The 13,840-nt window shown below is 40.0% G+C and overlaps 3 protein-coding genes across 4 annotated transcripts in view; 1 reads left to right on the top strand and 2 right to left on the bottom strand.

Annotated features, from left to right (window-relative positions):
* Positions 1-78: 78 nt before the first annotated feature.
* get4 (guided entry of tail-anchored proteins factor 4) lies at positions 79-7,858 on the bottom strand. Its single transcript, XM_056365972.1, has 9 exons — positions 7,669-7,858; positions 6,548-6,626; positions 6,259-6,340; positions 5,409-5,558; positions 4,978-5,116; positions 4,363-4,503; positions 4,091-4,166; positions 3,074-3,146; positions 79-2,897 (listed from the first exon to the last, which is right to left on the bottom strand). Exons 1-9 carry the CDS (start codon positions 7,806-7,808, stop codon positions 2,806-2,808), a joined length of 972 nt encoding a protein of 323 aa, XP_056221947.1. The 5' UTR covers positions 7,809-7,858; the 3' UTR covers positions 79-2,805.
* A 156-nt stretch (positions 7,859-8,014) lies between these two features.
* LOC130162678 (SUN domain-containing protein 3-like) lies at positions 8,015-11,075 on the bottom strand. Its single transcript, XM_056366456.1, has 8 exons — positions 11,006-11,075; positions 10,726-10,892; positions 10,544-10,603; positions 10,299-10,421; positions 10,062-10,183; positions 9,732-9,905; positions 9,540-9,629; positions 8,015-9,246 (listed from the first exon to the last, which is right to left on the bottom strand). The coding sequence occupies exons 2-8, from the start codon at positions 10,829-10,831 to the stop codon at positions 9,133-9,135; spliced, it is 789 nt and encodes a 262-aa protein (XP_056222431.1). The 5' UTR covers positions 10,832-10,892; positions 11,006-11,075; the 3' UTR covers positions 8,015-9,132.
* Positions 11,076-12,760: 1,685 nt separating this feature from the next.
* Positions 12,761-13,840, top strand: part of mrtfab (myocardin related transcription factor Ab) — a 41,599-nt gene continuing 40,519 nt past the window's right edge. Inside the window, exons 1-2 of one of the 2 annotated variants that reach the window (XM_056365660.1) lie at positions 12,761-12,902; positions 13,603-13,664. The gene's annotated coding sequence lies outside the window, so the exon portion shown is untranslated. Of the gene's footprint in view, positions 12,903-13,140; positions 13,159-13,602; positions 13,665-13,840 lie in introns of those variants that run through there. The other variant, XM_056365661.1, reaches the window with a different exon arrangement.

The following is a 13,840-nucleotide window of genomic DNA, read 5'->3' as shown; positions in this document are numbered from 1 at the left end:
ATATTTATAGTAACGCTCCATCTGTCAGCTGTTTGATCCACTACACGGTGCATTGAAAAAAAAACAGACAGGAGAGCGTTTGTTTGAAGACATTCTCAAACTCTTCTCAGTTGTATTTTATTTATTCAATTAGTGAATCATTGAAAAGGCAAACACTCCCCTTAAGTTCTCAAAGGAAAAAAAAAATATCAAATACAAAAGCTGTGACGATGTTCACTGAGACACACACACTCACACACACACACACACGCTCACACACACACACAGTAGGCCTTTGGTCACACACCTTTTTTTTTACTGCCAGATAATTAAAAGGAGAATTTTGACAAAACTGACTTTCAGGTTGGTTTAAAAGAAAAAGAAATCTCCAGAGGTTTTGTTCAGTCTTTCCCGACGTGTCAAACGAAGCGAAGCTTTGACAGCTGACACTGCGTTAGAAAGAAACGTGTGTGATATGAGTAGGAGTAGCATGTTCTGTGACATTGTTTAGTTGGTTGATCTCATTGGAAAACGTGTCGTTGAGGAACCTTGGAGTCAGTTTTGTCTTGAATTTCCCTTTCGGATGGTCGATGGTGGTTTGACAAAGAGGCCTGCAGGAGGAGCCGGTCACCAGAGAGAATCCTCAATCTGAACTGGGACTTTTCATGACGTAAACATTTTAATACAATCCTGTAAAAGTCATTTAAATAATTGTTTGCAGGTTGTTTTTTTTTTTTTTTTCAGTCTCTGATGACCGCTGCTGTTAACCAACTCTTTGACTGCCACATCACTGGTCTCTTTGTTGTATCTTCAACATTAGATAGATGCAATCACAGCAGAGCATGTACACCGACAACTCAACACTATTCTATCTGTCCTTCTGTAGCACTAAGACATTGAGCCAGCCAGTCCTCTATGGAACACATACACAGCCAATATTAAATAAATACATTCTGACGTAGAAGTAAAATGTGGAATAATTCAATACATTATTAAAACATTATGATGAAATGGTATTTCAGCAATCTTTATTTTATCATCACTTATTTTATACATTTTTCATGAAAATAAAAATGTTGAAATAACACTTCCAAAATATTTGTTTTAAATCATGTATTGAATTAGTCATATTTATATTTTACTTTATGTATTATTTAATGTTGGCCCTTCTGGACTCCCGTAGTCCCACACAGATAATTACATAGAAGTTAATAAACACTATTCTACATTGGAAGACCTGTGGACATTCCTAGTTTCCTAGTATTTAATAAAAATTTTGACTTCACAGGGGGGATTTGACCCCTCTAGATTATCTGGAGTACAGTTAGGGTTTAAAAAAAAAAAAAAAAAAAAAAATCCTAAAACAGCAAACTGACAAGACCTGGACTGATCGAATGTCACTACGAGGACAAAACGAAGCTGAAGGCTGAATGATGTGAGCAAAGAAAAAACGAGCTGTCAGGGGGAGCAAGTGGAGTGAGTGTGTTCTCTGAGGGCCGATGAAGTTAACACTGATGGGCAGCCGCTAATGTATCGTGCACAGGCTGAACTAATGACTGATCCAACTCCAAGAGGAACTGTTTAACAGAAACAAAAAGGAGAAGAGAAACGGAGACAAAAGACAAAGCCAGAAATAGTCATGTAAGCAGCAGGCTTAAATATCAGCATTTTATAACATGCAAAGCAAGATTCACTCCAACAGACGGGTTTTCACAGTGTCTCATTTTTGCTCCTCTCATCTCCAGATCACTTTAAAAAGAGCCTAAGTGCTTCAAACATCTCACTGCCAGAGTTTTTAAGGGACCTCTGGCATCTGTAACAAGGCCGACAGTGGATCTTCCGGCACAGTTTCTCTCGGAGATGGCGCAAACAAGCTCAGCAGCAGTTCAGCAAGTGCACGTTTAAAAAGTGAGACCTCTACGCTGGAGCTATTTGTGTACAGACAGCTCGATGTTTGTAGCAATTCACTTGGATAAAAAAAAGAAAAAATGACAGCCACCACTATGATCCATAGAGGAGACACTGAGCAGAAAAGATTTGTTTGGTTGAAATTCAAGTTGCAAGATGACCTCTGATAATAAGTTACACAGATCTCTGATGTCTTTTTCTTTTGCCCAAACAGACGATGGACAAACTAGAGATGAGAAACTGAAATGTGACCTTGGCTACAAGTACAATTTAATTTACCACTGACAGAAGAGACTCTTAACGGAACAAGTTGTTGATAAATGCCAACAACTGCAACAGCCACGGCTCTGATCGAACTCCGTGTGGCTGTATGATAAAGAAAACAGATGGATATTTGTAGTGAGTTGCCTAAACCCTCATAATGATGTAATGAACAATACGCAAAGGGGTTTCACTCGGCATCCTATCCTCTCCGCTGGGAGACTCCCATCTCTTTCGGAGCAAGGTTTTCACAAGGAGAGGACAGTGGGATCTGCTGTTTAAAAATTATAAACCCTAACCACAGAGCAAGAGTCCCAAACTAACAAAATAATGATTAAAATAAAATAGTTTAGTCTTAATAATAATAATAATAATAATAATAATAATAATAATAATAATAATTCAACACAGGAAGAGTTTGCAGTTTGGCGCAGTCAGTCCAGGCAGTGCTGACGGGGGTGTTTTGGTGGCCTGATTCATATTCTGATTTTGGACTGGGTAGGTGGGATGGGGTTTCTGGAAACAGCGCGCCTCTGAAAACATCGACCAGAGCCTCGCCCCATCCCTGTTGTCGAGGTGACGAAGGGAGGCGGGGTGGTCTTCCTCTTTTTTTATTTTTTGTGTGTTCATTTGTTCTCCTTGTCCTGGGCTGCAGGCTCAGTCCAGCTCTATGGGACTGCTGTCCTCCTGGGCTTCTTCAGCCCCGTCATCCTCCTCGCCAGCCCCCATCAGGCTGTTCAGCAGGTTTCCTGCACGATGAAACATAGTGACCGTCATTCTCACGGAAAACGTTCAAATCAAAACCTTCCAACGGTTTATCTATGTAAACCTTTACAGTTGAAAAGGAGCACAAACACAGGTGATCAGTAATTTAGGTGCAAATAATCCGTAACATCTGTTCAGATGAGCAAAGCCTTCCACTCACCTAGCAGTCCGCCATATGATGGGGACTGTTTGGGTGGAACGCCAAAGAAAAGCTGTCCTATTCTGTCGAGATACTGAGGATCCGGGAAGATGTTCAAAGGAAGAAGAGCACAAAGAGACACGGTTACAGAATTACAGTCCAAGACGTGGAATATGTTTACATGGAAATATTTCATGAGAAGATATTAGACAATATTTCAAACAGGACACTAGGTGGGTTTCCCTCCACCTGATTTTATGCCTTTCAGTAAAGCTTCAGCTCAACTAAAGAGACTGAATGTAAAGTTCCTTAAATTAATACATGAAACAAACATAGCTGTCGTATTTCCATCATGTTTTTCACCATTTTTTTTTACCATGTCTTGTTGCGGCCTCTTCTTCTGCAGTAGTTTTAATGGCACTGACGGAGAGTTTGTGCCATTAGTTGTTTATCTTGATGAACCAGCCTGACAAGGCTTCGGTGAGAGTTCAATGAGGGAGATCTCTTCCCTCATTTTGCATTTTGCCTCTATGGGTTAATATTGGCCATATACTTCTGATCTCTCTCACTTCCACTTTCTCCGTTCACAATCCCGACATCGCCATATCTGACCTATGACCTTTCTGCCTGCGCTCCTCGAGCCAATCGATTACTGTATGCCGTTCTTTAAATGTCACTGCAAGTCCGCCCGTCTTTCAGGCTACTATTGCACAACCTCCATGATGTCCAAGGACACTTGTCCTCCATCAACAACCCAGCTGGCTCTACTACACCACCACCAGCATCTGTACTCGAGGGGATCCCATCTATCGACATATGGGCCTACGTTTAATGAAGATGCTTTACCTCGATTTGATCTCTCCTTATTGAAATATTCACATGGATGAAAATGTGCATTCATTTGGATTTTCTGAATTTCTTAAAATGTGTTTAACATTTCCAAATTAGGTTGCAGTATGCAGACATAATACTTCAGTCATATTACACTAGCTCATTTAATACAAGATGGATAGGTGACATGGTAAAGAAATGACTCACCTCATTATACATGGGGTCCCTCTTCAGGGAAGGTTGATATTGTTCACATAACACTGTGAAAACTGTTAATTTACCCCTGAAGCAACAAAGTGAAGAAAAGTTTTAAATACTGCATATTATTATCTTCAATCTATTTAGTAAACACAAATCATTTACTGATTTACTTATGTCAAGCATTAGAGGAACAAGTTCAACAGTTAAGACAATTTTAGATACTACTGTTTTGTTTTTTTTCAAAATTTTCGAGCATTAAATAAAACATTTTTCCTCACCCATCCACTGCCAGCAGCAGAAACCAGATAAAGTTTAGTAGAGGCTGGACGAAGGGAGGGCCCTTCTCTATGGACGGGTGTTTCTCTGTGTATGTGCTGAACACCACAGAAGCGCTATTTTTGTTCTTTAAGCAGAGGAACCTGGAGGGGTTGGGAGTTGAGAGAAGGAAAGCGCAGAAATAGAAAATAGTACAGACAGTAAGAACAAAAAGGAGATAAGGATGGGAAAGAAAACATGACAGAAAGTGTGACACACACACACAAAGGATGAAGGAAAGCAGAGAGAAAATAAACACAGATTTTCAAAGACACTTTAATCAAACTGCTGACAAACAGGAAATGGATATGTCTGCAGGCTGGCATGTTGAAAGACGATGTATCAGTGCCACTTTCTCCCCTGCACACAAAGATCCTGAATTCAAAGTCTATACCGTAAATCTAATAAGCGGCTTGGATCACATTTACATTTACAGTTACTGGACATTACAGACAACTGCTGCACTCATTTACAGATTAGAGGTTTGACATTTGAGACACTGACTTTTCAATTTCTACACTGTGACGATATATAAAAAGACGGGCAGTATGTTATAAGAGTGCAGGAGTGACACTTACTGTAGGACGGCCTGCGCCACAAACATGTCGACCTCACTGCGGAAGCCTCGTGACGCTGAATACTCCACCAGCATCTGTGCGCAGCCTTCCCCATCAGACGAGTGCAGGAAGTGGTAACGGGACTCACTGTAGTTTTGCTCTGAACACACAAATGTCAATATTGTGGCTATTATGACATTCACTTGTGCTCACGGCAGCTGGTGTGGTAGAAAGAAGCACAAACACCAGCCACTTGCTGAGAGAGTGGACGGTGGCCTAAGCTGATGTGTGTCAACAAGCATCATGGTGCTGCTGTTGTGTGGATTCACATATTAGGCTTGTTATGACTGACTTAATACTGGTTTAACGGTTACAGGTTCTCAACTATCCTTTGTGGTAAGCATTTGTTATTATCCCCTACACATTATAAAATTGAATGATTAACTGATTACCTTTCCACAAGGTGACAGCTAGCAGCTGGTGTAGTTTTGGGTGACCCAACTTGCCGGACCCTCCTGTGGACCATTTCAAGGCTCTGGAAACAAACGCTACTCTCTCCGGGGAGTTCTGGTCCATCAGGCTGAACAGCTTAGCCAGGCTTTCTGCTCAACAAACACACAGTCAACCCCGACAACATCAGAGGATTCTTATGTGAAAAGTCCCGCAGTGCCGTCCTCCAGGAAGCTGGACTGAATGACTGTCATGATAATCTAAGGCGGCAGCATTTATCAGTGATTATGTAAAGAGGAAATGTCACAAATTGATCCAGCAGGTCAGTACAGGATCAAGGCCAATCAAAAGTGGAACTGTATTGGCTTTATACAGTGCATTCGAAAAGTGTTCAGACCCTTTCAATTGTTTCACATTTTGTTAAGTTGCGGCTTTGTGCCATAATTAAAAAATAATTCCTTCATCAATTCACACTCAATACCCGATAATGACAAAGTGAAAACAGAATTTTATAAACTTTTGCAAATGTATTAAAAAGGAAAATCTAAAATATCACATTGACATGTATTTAGACACTTTGCTATGATGCTTGAAATTTAGTTCAGGTTCCTCCCATTTCTCTTGATCATCTTTGAGAGGTTTCTACACCTTGACTGGAGTCCATCCGTGGTCATTTCAATTGATTTGACATGATTTGGAAAGGTACACACCTGTCTATATAAAAAGGTCTCACAGCTGACGATACATATCAGAGCAAAAACCCAAGCCATGAAGAGGAAGAAACCGCCTGCAGAGCTCAGATAGGACTGTAGATGAATTGGTGTAATTTAAAGGCTCAAGGTTGCTACTCACCTAATATTTCATCTTCAACTTTTGTCTCAGATTTCTCCAACACTTCTAGCACCAGCATGGACAGGTCTGCTGCACTGTTTTGCTGCAGGTGAAACAGAACAAATTATATATTTTGTAATCTATATTTGTATTTTCAGGAATACGGTGCCTTTTCAATCAATCTATTATGAATTCACAACCCAACTGCTTCTTAGGTTGCAAAACAGAAATTCCTGGCTACAAGTACACAAAATTCTGATTTCTATCAGTAACTATATAAAGGCTAACAGAAATCAAGTGTTGCATATACCTGGTTATAGCTGAAGAAGAGTAGAGCGCCATTGTACATCAGCTCCCTGGCCTCAGCATGTTTTGCCTGTGACATGTACCTGATGGAAGACAGAAGTGTTAGCATTACATATTAGGTTAAACTATCTGCTTGTCGAGACCGCCACGAGCTGTTTGCATCTTTTGAGACTATTAGATACATGCACGCTGGTTTTGCTTGACATACACAACAAGGGAACAATGAATATAATAACTTTCTTTAAGCCCACAGGCCAGCTGCAGTATTTTGCATGTGTGGCAGGATTTCAGGAGTAGATACTGCAATTATGACTTTTAGTCATGACTAGTGATCCCTCAGTGGTATGGAGAAGGTTTGTCTTTAATTGGATTGGATTAGAGCAAATCATCTTGTCTAATAAACTATACTGGAGGTATATATCCAGCCAGTTTGGCAGCACAACTAATCTGTTCATTACCCCAACAGCGTCCAGGTCCCTTGGAGCAGATTTACACCATTAAGGGTGTGAATGTTCCTCAGTGAAACACATACACTGGAAAATAGACCAACCATGACTAGGCTCATCCTAGATTCTACAAATCTGACCTGTGATCATATAAGCATTGCCAGTTATAAATTACGAGAAAACAAATGTATTAAGCAAAAACATGTCTAGCCATCACAGCCCAGACTGCGGTGGTGCAGTGTGGCTATCTAGCTAAATGCTAACACAGCTGGACAGCTTCAGCAAACATGTTTATTAGACAACGGCGGTTGGCAAAACGATAATCCCCTATATTCGGTTATTTAGCACGTGAAATATCTTTACCGATTGCACACAAACTCAAGCCTGTCTGGCTGTCTTGCGTTAGCAGCCAAGCTAACTGCTTCGGCTATCATTAGCTGCTAGCTATGTTGCTAACACGTAGCTAACCAACTATCCGTAGGTAGCCGTAGATCGACAGCACAGCTGTCCAAACAAACAGACGGAACAACATCAGTGGGTGGGTCCGTGGTGAAATTCAACCAATCACAAACGGGCAGGTAGAGCAGCAAGGTTGACAGCAGAATGATCTGGAACAGGCAGGCCCCAAAGCCAAATGACTATATACAACTGCATCTACGATCGCGAAACGATATCTTACCTAAAAAATAAAGTCCTGTACATTTGATGTGCTTCATAGTAATCCCCTTTTTCTACACTGGCTCGCAGTTTTCCTTCGACCCTCTGGACGCCTCCACGGTTTCTGGCACTGGAGCACCTCAGAGACTCCTGCTCCGACATCGTCGTTGCTCCGCAGCAGCGCTCCGTCTCAGTCCAAATGTTGACACTGGGAAACCGGAAAGCCTTAAACAGAACGGACCCTCTTCGCTTGCCGTAGCCGGCGAGGCGTAGTAGGGAGGTTGTGGGAACACGGGAAAAGTTCACGAAACCTTGTGACTAGCAGACAACACCATGGATGCAGTATAGTAAGGGAAGATCGGGGGAAATAAAAATATATTCGGTGGTTAGTGAGGGATGTGGTTTCATGCGGTTTGAGCGGTCACTCCCTCGAGCCAGTTCTTGTTCTGTTTTTTCACCGTTATTGACTGAACACTTTGTCAGTTTATTTAAGAAGCAGGCCCTCAAAAACAAAAAGGCGCTTTGTTAAAAAAAATAAATAAAAAAAATACTGTAATTTCAAAGTAATTTAATATAAAGTCTATTGCACGGTACAAATTGTATATTATTTTACATGGACTCGCACATTGAACGGCACATTTTTGCATTTTAGATAATATTTTGATAAGGAAATGCAGAATTTTCTGTCATACAATTATGGTGTCAACACTTTAATTATTTTTTATTTAATATCACACGTCTATAAAGCTAGGGTGCTCAAGAGAGAGACCGATTAAAAACAAGAAACAGTTGTTGATATCCAGACTTTTTTGTCACTATTAGTGAAGCTCTAAAATGACTGCATCCTACATTTCCATAATATAACTAAAGCGTGATTTCATTGGACGCTACCTGCCGGGGAAACGCCCACATCTTTCAAGTTCCCAGTTTGTAATGCTATTCAATGAGGATTAACACATGACAAGAAGTTCATCTTTAGTGGTTGAAGATAGGTGAGGCAAGAGTAAATTTATTGTAACGTGTAAATTAATCATGGATTAATGGGGTTGAAAAGGCTGCTGTATATACCCTGCAGCGTATCTTGTGAAAGGAAATGGAGGAAATAATAGGTCAAAATGCTACAGAGCAAAAAACTTTTAAACATAAAAAATTTTAAACAGCAAACAGCTAGCTGAAGTGCTGAGCCATTGCAGATAAACACACTATAGGGAATATACCTTTTCTTATTCTCAAGTCTGATACCTTGTTAAGATGTGAATCCATCCCCTGTTGTTAATTGCTCAAAATTATTTACAATGTATATTATTTTGGCCAAAAAACACCTCTAGTTCATTAATCTAAATTTAAAAAAAAGGAAAGTATGTGTTGACGTTACCGTAGAAAGACTTGTTACTAGACTTGTTGACCAGTTTGTGCTTTAGCAAGATGGATAAATGATAAATGCATTTATTGAGAAAAACAAAACACTCAGAGAAAAGAATTACAGTTATACAGGGAGTTCACCATGAACCCTGAAGCTGTAGAGGCAGGTGTTGTCAACGTTTCCCCAGTTGTTCTCAATCTGTAGCTTCACATATCTGAAGACACCACTGTCTGGATTCTGGAAGGAAACAGGAGGGAGAACATTGATAAAGACGAGCAGGTGCTCCTGGCATCTGTGTGGACCACATGGTGTTTACATGCTTTGCATCTGTTATTAATAGCAGCTCTACGTCTATCCTATAGTTAGTTCAGCTGAAGCAGTTTTCTGCCATGAAAATGGTGGGAAGAGGTTTTGTTCTCAGTAGAGCACAGTTAAAGCCATTCTCTACTTTTGCAATGTGTTTGAATGTGACCGATTAAAAGAAACGTATGTGCATGAGAGCTGTACTGTATCACACATGTCATACTTACTGGCAGTTTGAAGGTCTGAAATGCTGCACCGTCTTGATCATAAGCCAGTGTTCCCAAATAGGACCCTTCCTCATCCACGGTCCTCATTCCCTGAAAGATGAAGAGACACAGAGATCAGTTGATTTGAGTTGCACTGTGGGAGCAATAATACGAGGACGTCTTCAGGATGAAGAGAGAAAATGTGTAACTTACGTAGATAGAGAACTCCCTCGGTGCGCTTGCGATGTAGCCATAAGGCGACTGGCTTTTTGTTATGTGGCCAAGTGTCACATGAGTGATGGAGATCGGGTGGGACAGTGAGATGAATAAATGTCCATTGTCCCCAGAAAAGCACCAGCATTGTCCAGGATGTAATGATGTGTGTCCCTGAGGGGCAGGAAATCAAACGTTTCAGTGTCAACAGTTCATAAACTTTAATAATTTTATATTAAATACAAGAAGTTGCAAAAGAGCAATTACAATACACGGTAAATCAATCACTGTTAATGTAGCATTTTATGACTGTGGCTGTGTAACTCCTACCTGAATCACTTGTCGCTGTCTTTTGGTCGAATAGTCCCAGTGAAAAATTCTATCCCACATTAGTCCTATGTGTTTTAGAGGCCAATATGTATCTGTAGATAAATCGTGCAAAACTGTGGCACCTGCAGACACAACCGAGGGAAAACGTACAGAATTAGAAATCAACCGAATATATTCTATTATAAATCACACGTATGAATCATGATGACACAGATGAAGATGGTAAAGATTTCTTACCTTGCGATTCTAAGGCAAAGTTAGGTATTGTGTCTGCCAGATGAACAGGCATGTTTATCTGCTGTCTAAGTGATTGCACTTCCTCTAGGGTTTTTTTTAGTTGAACATGCATGTCTGTTATTTCTGATAGACACAAAAGAAGAAGGTTAAAAACTTTAGTTTCATTAACAACGAACCTCTCAGTTCTAGGTTTTACTCATGTTCTAGAAATGACTGTTTGTAGCAGGAATTGTTAAAGCACTCACCAAAAGCCAAAAGGAGGCTGAGGAAAAAGCAGCTGACATTCTTCGCAGATAAGTTACTCACTGTTGTGACCACAGAGAAGGACAAACAGGGTGTTTAGAGCTTGATAACAAAGTAAAAACATATCTGAAACTGGTCTTTCTCATATAAAGTGCCTTGGTTACAGGTGAGAGGCAGTCCTTACTGATGTTTCTTCTGGTCTGTGTCCCAGTAACAGATGTCTCATGGGTCTTGGTATTATGTGTCTCTGTGGCGTCATTCCCAATATGATCCTGATTGTGCTCCGTCATGTTGTTCAAAGAGTGTGCATTGCGGTGAAGACGGCGACGGCCTCTCCGTCTGCTGAAGATCCTAAAAGATACAGTAGAAGTTAGAAAAGACTGGTGTTTGTGACGATTGAGAGCGTCGTACACACACACAGCAGGTTTACATGCAGAAAACACACAAACACCGCAACGACTTACCTGTATAAAATCTCCCTGTAGGAAATACCTGGACTTCCCCACTCTGTATAATACCCTGCTTCTATCAGACGATGACTTCTTCGCACCATGACTGGAAAATGGTAGAAAGACAGAGGAACAATCATCAGTGACACATACTGATGCAGTTATACACTTTTATATATCATATATATATTATACATTGATGCTGTTGTTCTGTCAGCACATGCACTTGTCTTCCCTCTTTGTATTAATAAGCATTCACTTATAATTGATCAAACTTACATATGAAGTGTGAGGTCTGCAGCTCTGCTGGTAACTTACTTCTTACTTTTATGCTCGGAAAAACCGAGAATGAGTGAAAATCCAGGTCAATGTCAAGAGATTAAAAAAACAACTTAAAGTACTTGTTATTCCGAATCAGACGTACATTTAAACACTGGAGAGGTGCAAACAGACTGATATCGAGGCTGAAATCTGCAGCTATAAAGTCTGGTTGTTCAGCTGTGACATATAATTCTATCATTCTCTCAGCGTCATAGTGAGTCTGTGGAATGTTCCATCATTCTCTGTGTGAATTATTTATTCATTATTATTTAAATCACACATTCAACTGAGTTCTCCCACTTAAATTAAGGTGACGTTTTAGTTCATATTTCTTTTGTATTATATCGAAGTACTATTATGCACCAAATGTATACAAACCACCCAAATACACTAACATTTTTTTTTAATCATATTTGATTTATTGTCCTATGTCATTTTTTTTAATTTACTTTAATAACATCAAAAGTTTTTTTCAGTATGTCTAGCTTATGTTACTAAAAATTAAACTAGGTATTAAAGTTGTTAGATTTATTAAAAGATTGAACTAAATAAAGTAGTCAGACCTTGTACCTGAAACTGTTTATTTGTTTACAAGAATGTATACAATGCCATTTCAAGTCAGCAAACACAACACGACTAACAAAGTCGAAAATGAGGTTTAAGTTCCTAAAAAACTTCCTAAGAAATTATAAGGAAAATCTGGATCATTAAATTAAAGCTTTTTAAATATTTCAAATATCAATGAAAAGGGTGTATTGAACAAGGAATTAAATATAATGTAAAGTGGTCTAACTTCACACTGTAGTCATGTGTGTATTTATAAGACAAAATCTAAATGCACTTTTTTATTCTGTGCATCTACCACAGAATTTTTATTCGAGACAATAAATATTACACATGTCAATCACATCCAAAATAAATCATTACAAATGCAGTAAGTTAACACTTTAATGTTGGAAAGCATAAACAGTAAACCACACTACAGAAGACCAATGCATTGTAACATTCAACTGTAAAAGGTCAGAACACAACTGAGGTGCTGCTCACCTGGATACCTTGTCAAAGTAACAACACACCTGTATGTAAAGTAATGAAAGTGCAACTGAGTCAGTAATCTGACGTGATAACCAGTAAATGCATATTTATCATTATTTATCGTTGTAGAAAAATGATAAATAATGAACTTGGGTTGTCAACAGTGATTTACAAACCTGTAGCTCTCGCAGTACATGTAGTTCAACACTAGGTGGAGACAAAGATCGTACAAGAGGCGGTATCTCCAGCTTTAAGTACTGCATACCTCCACCTCTTATTTACTCTCTCCGTTTCCTCAAGTTAAAAAAAACATACATATTGTATTGGAGACAGCATTATGTCTGACATTTGACGGACAGGACTCCGCTGTACTGTCTCCCGCTGAAGAAGGAGCGGCGGGGAACTGGTGAGGAAGGTGATGTGAAGGAAGTGGCTTTTGCGTCCCACGCAGAGGAGGGTTTTCCGGTTAAAGTTTCCTTTGTGATTCGGAAGTGGCAGTGTGATGCCAAAGCCGTTTATCCTTACAGACACAACACACAAGTGGCGACCATGATAAGTAAGCGAAAAAAAAAAAAAAATACACACATTAAATAGATAGCTTCAGAGCAACTAGTTTGTTTTGTGTTTGTTTGACACGAAACCCCAGCTTGACAGACAGACGTGACTGCGCTGAACAAGCTAGCTAGCGGGTTAGCTGCAATGCTCTGGCTGTTATAGCATGCTAACGGTAGCTAGCTAACTTGGGGTGTCTGGCTGTCTGTGGTGAGGAGGGGAGCCGAACCGGTTATAAGTGTAGTCAGCGCTAGAAATAAGTACGTCAATCTGTTGTTGGTAACCTTTTCGCGTTCATTAAGTCGTGTGTGTGTGTGCGATTTTACATTGTAGTCTCACTTATGTCTAGACTGTTTAGGTTAACTCCCACCCAGACAAGCTAACAATAGCTTAGCAGTCTGTCTGTTTTGGACAGTGACAGCTGTAGGCTGCTGCCCCATGACATCAGTGGAGAGGCCTCCTGCAGCGTGGATTCGTCTAAACCTTATTATGAGTTCTCATGATTATTGTTCAACCTCCTCTATTCGTTACACAAGAGCCTTTTTCACATGGTCACAGTTGTACAAATAGTTTTGCTGCTCACCATCATAATCCGTAGTAGAGCAAAGCAATGGACTGGAACAGTTAAACTGGTTTGGCAGGGAAATAGATAAAAAACACAGTTATTCTCTGTTGAAGTTTTGCTTTTTTCTTTTCTTTAACAGAACCGATCGAAGCTCTGTCCTTCTGAGATGGGAAAACGCCCCTTCAGGATTTTGTAAAACAGGTAAGCAGCAAGCCTAGTTCCTAATCTGGCCTAGTTTATGCCAGAGTAGTAGGGAACTACATCCTTTACTTGGCTGCTGCGATCTGAGAAGGTGTTGCAATTCTTGGTAGTGGTTTTCCTGTGTCTGATAGTGAAGAAAGCATGGCTGTCAGCAGGTGTGTACCTCTGTGTGTGCC

This window comes from Seriola aureovittata, chromosome 21 (assembly GCF_021018895.1).
Source record: "Seriola aureovittata isolate HTS-2021-v1 ecotype China chromosome 21, ASM2101889v1, whole genome shotgun sequence".
NCBI classification, from domain to species: domain Eukaryota; kingdom Metazoa; phylum Chordata; class Actinopteri; order Carangiformes; family Carangidae; genus Seriola; species Seriola aureovittata.
Note: the sequence above shows the minus strand (reverse complement) of the source record. Positions and strands in the feature narration are given on the sequence as shown.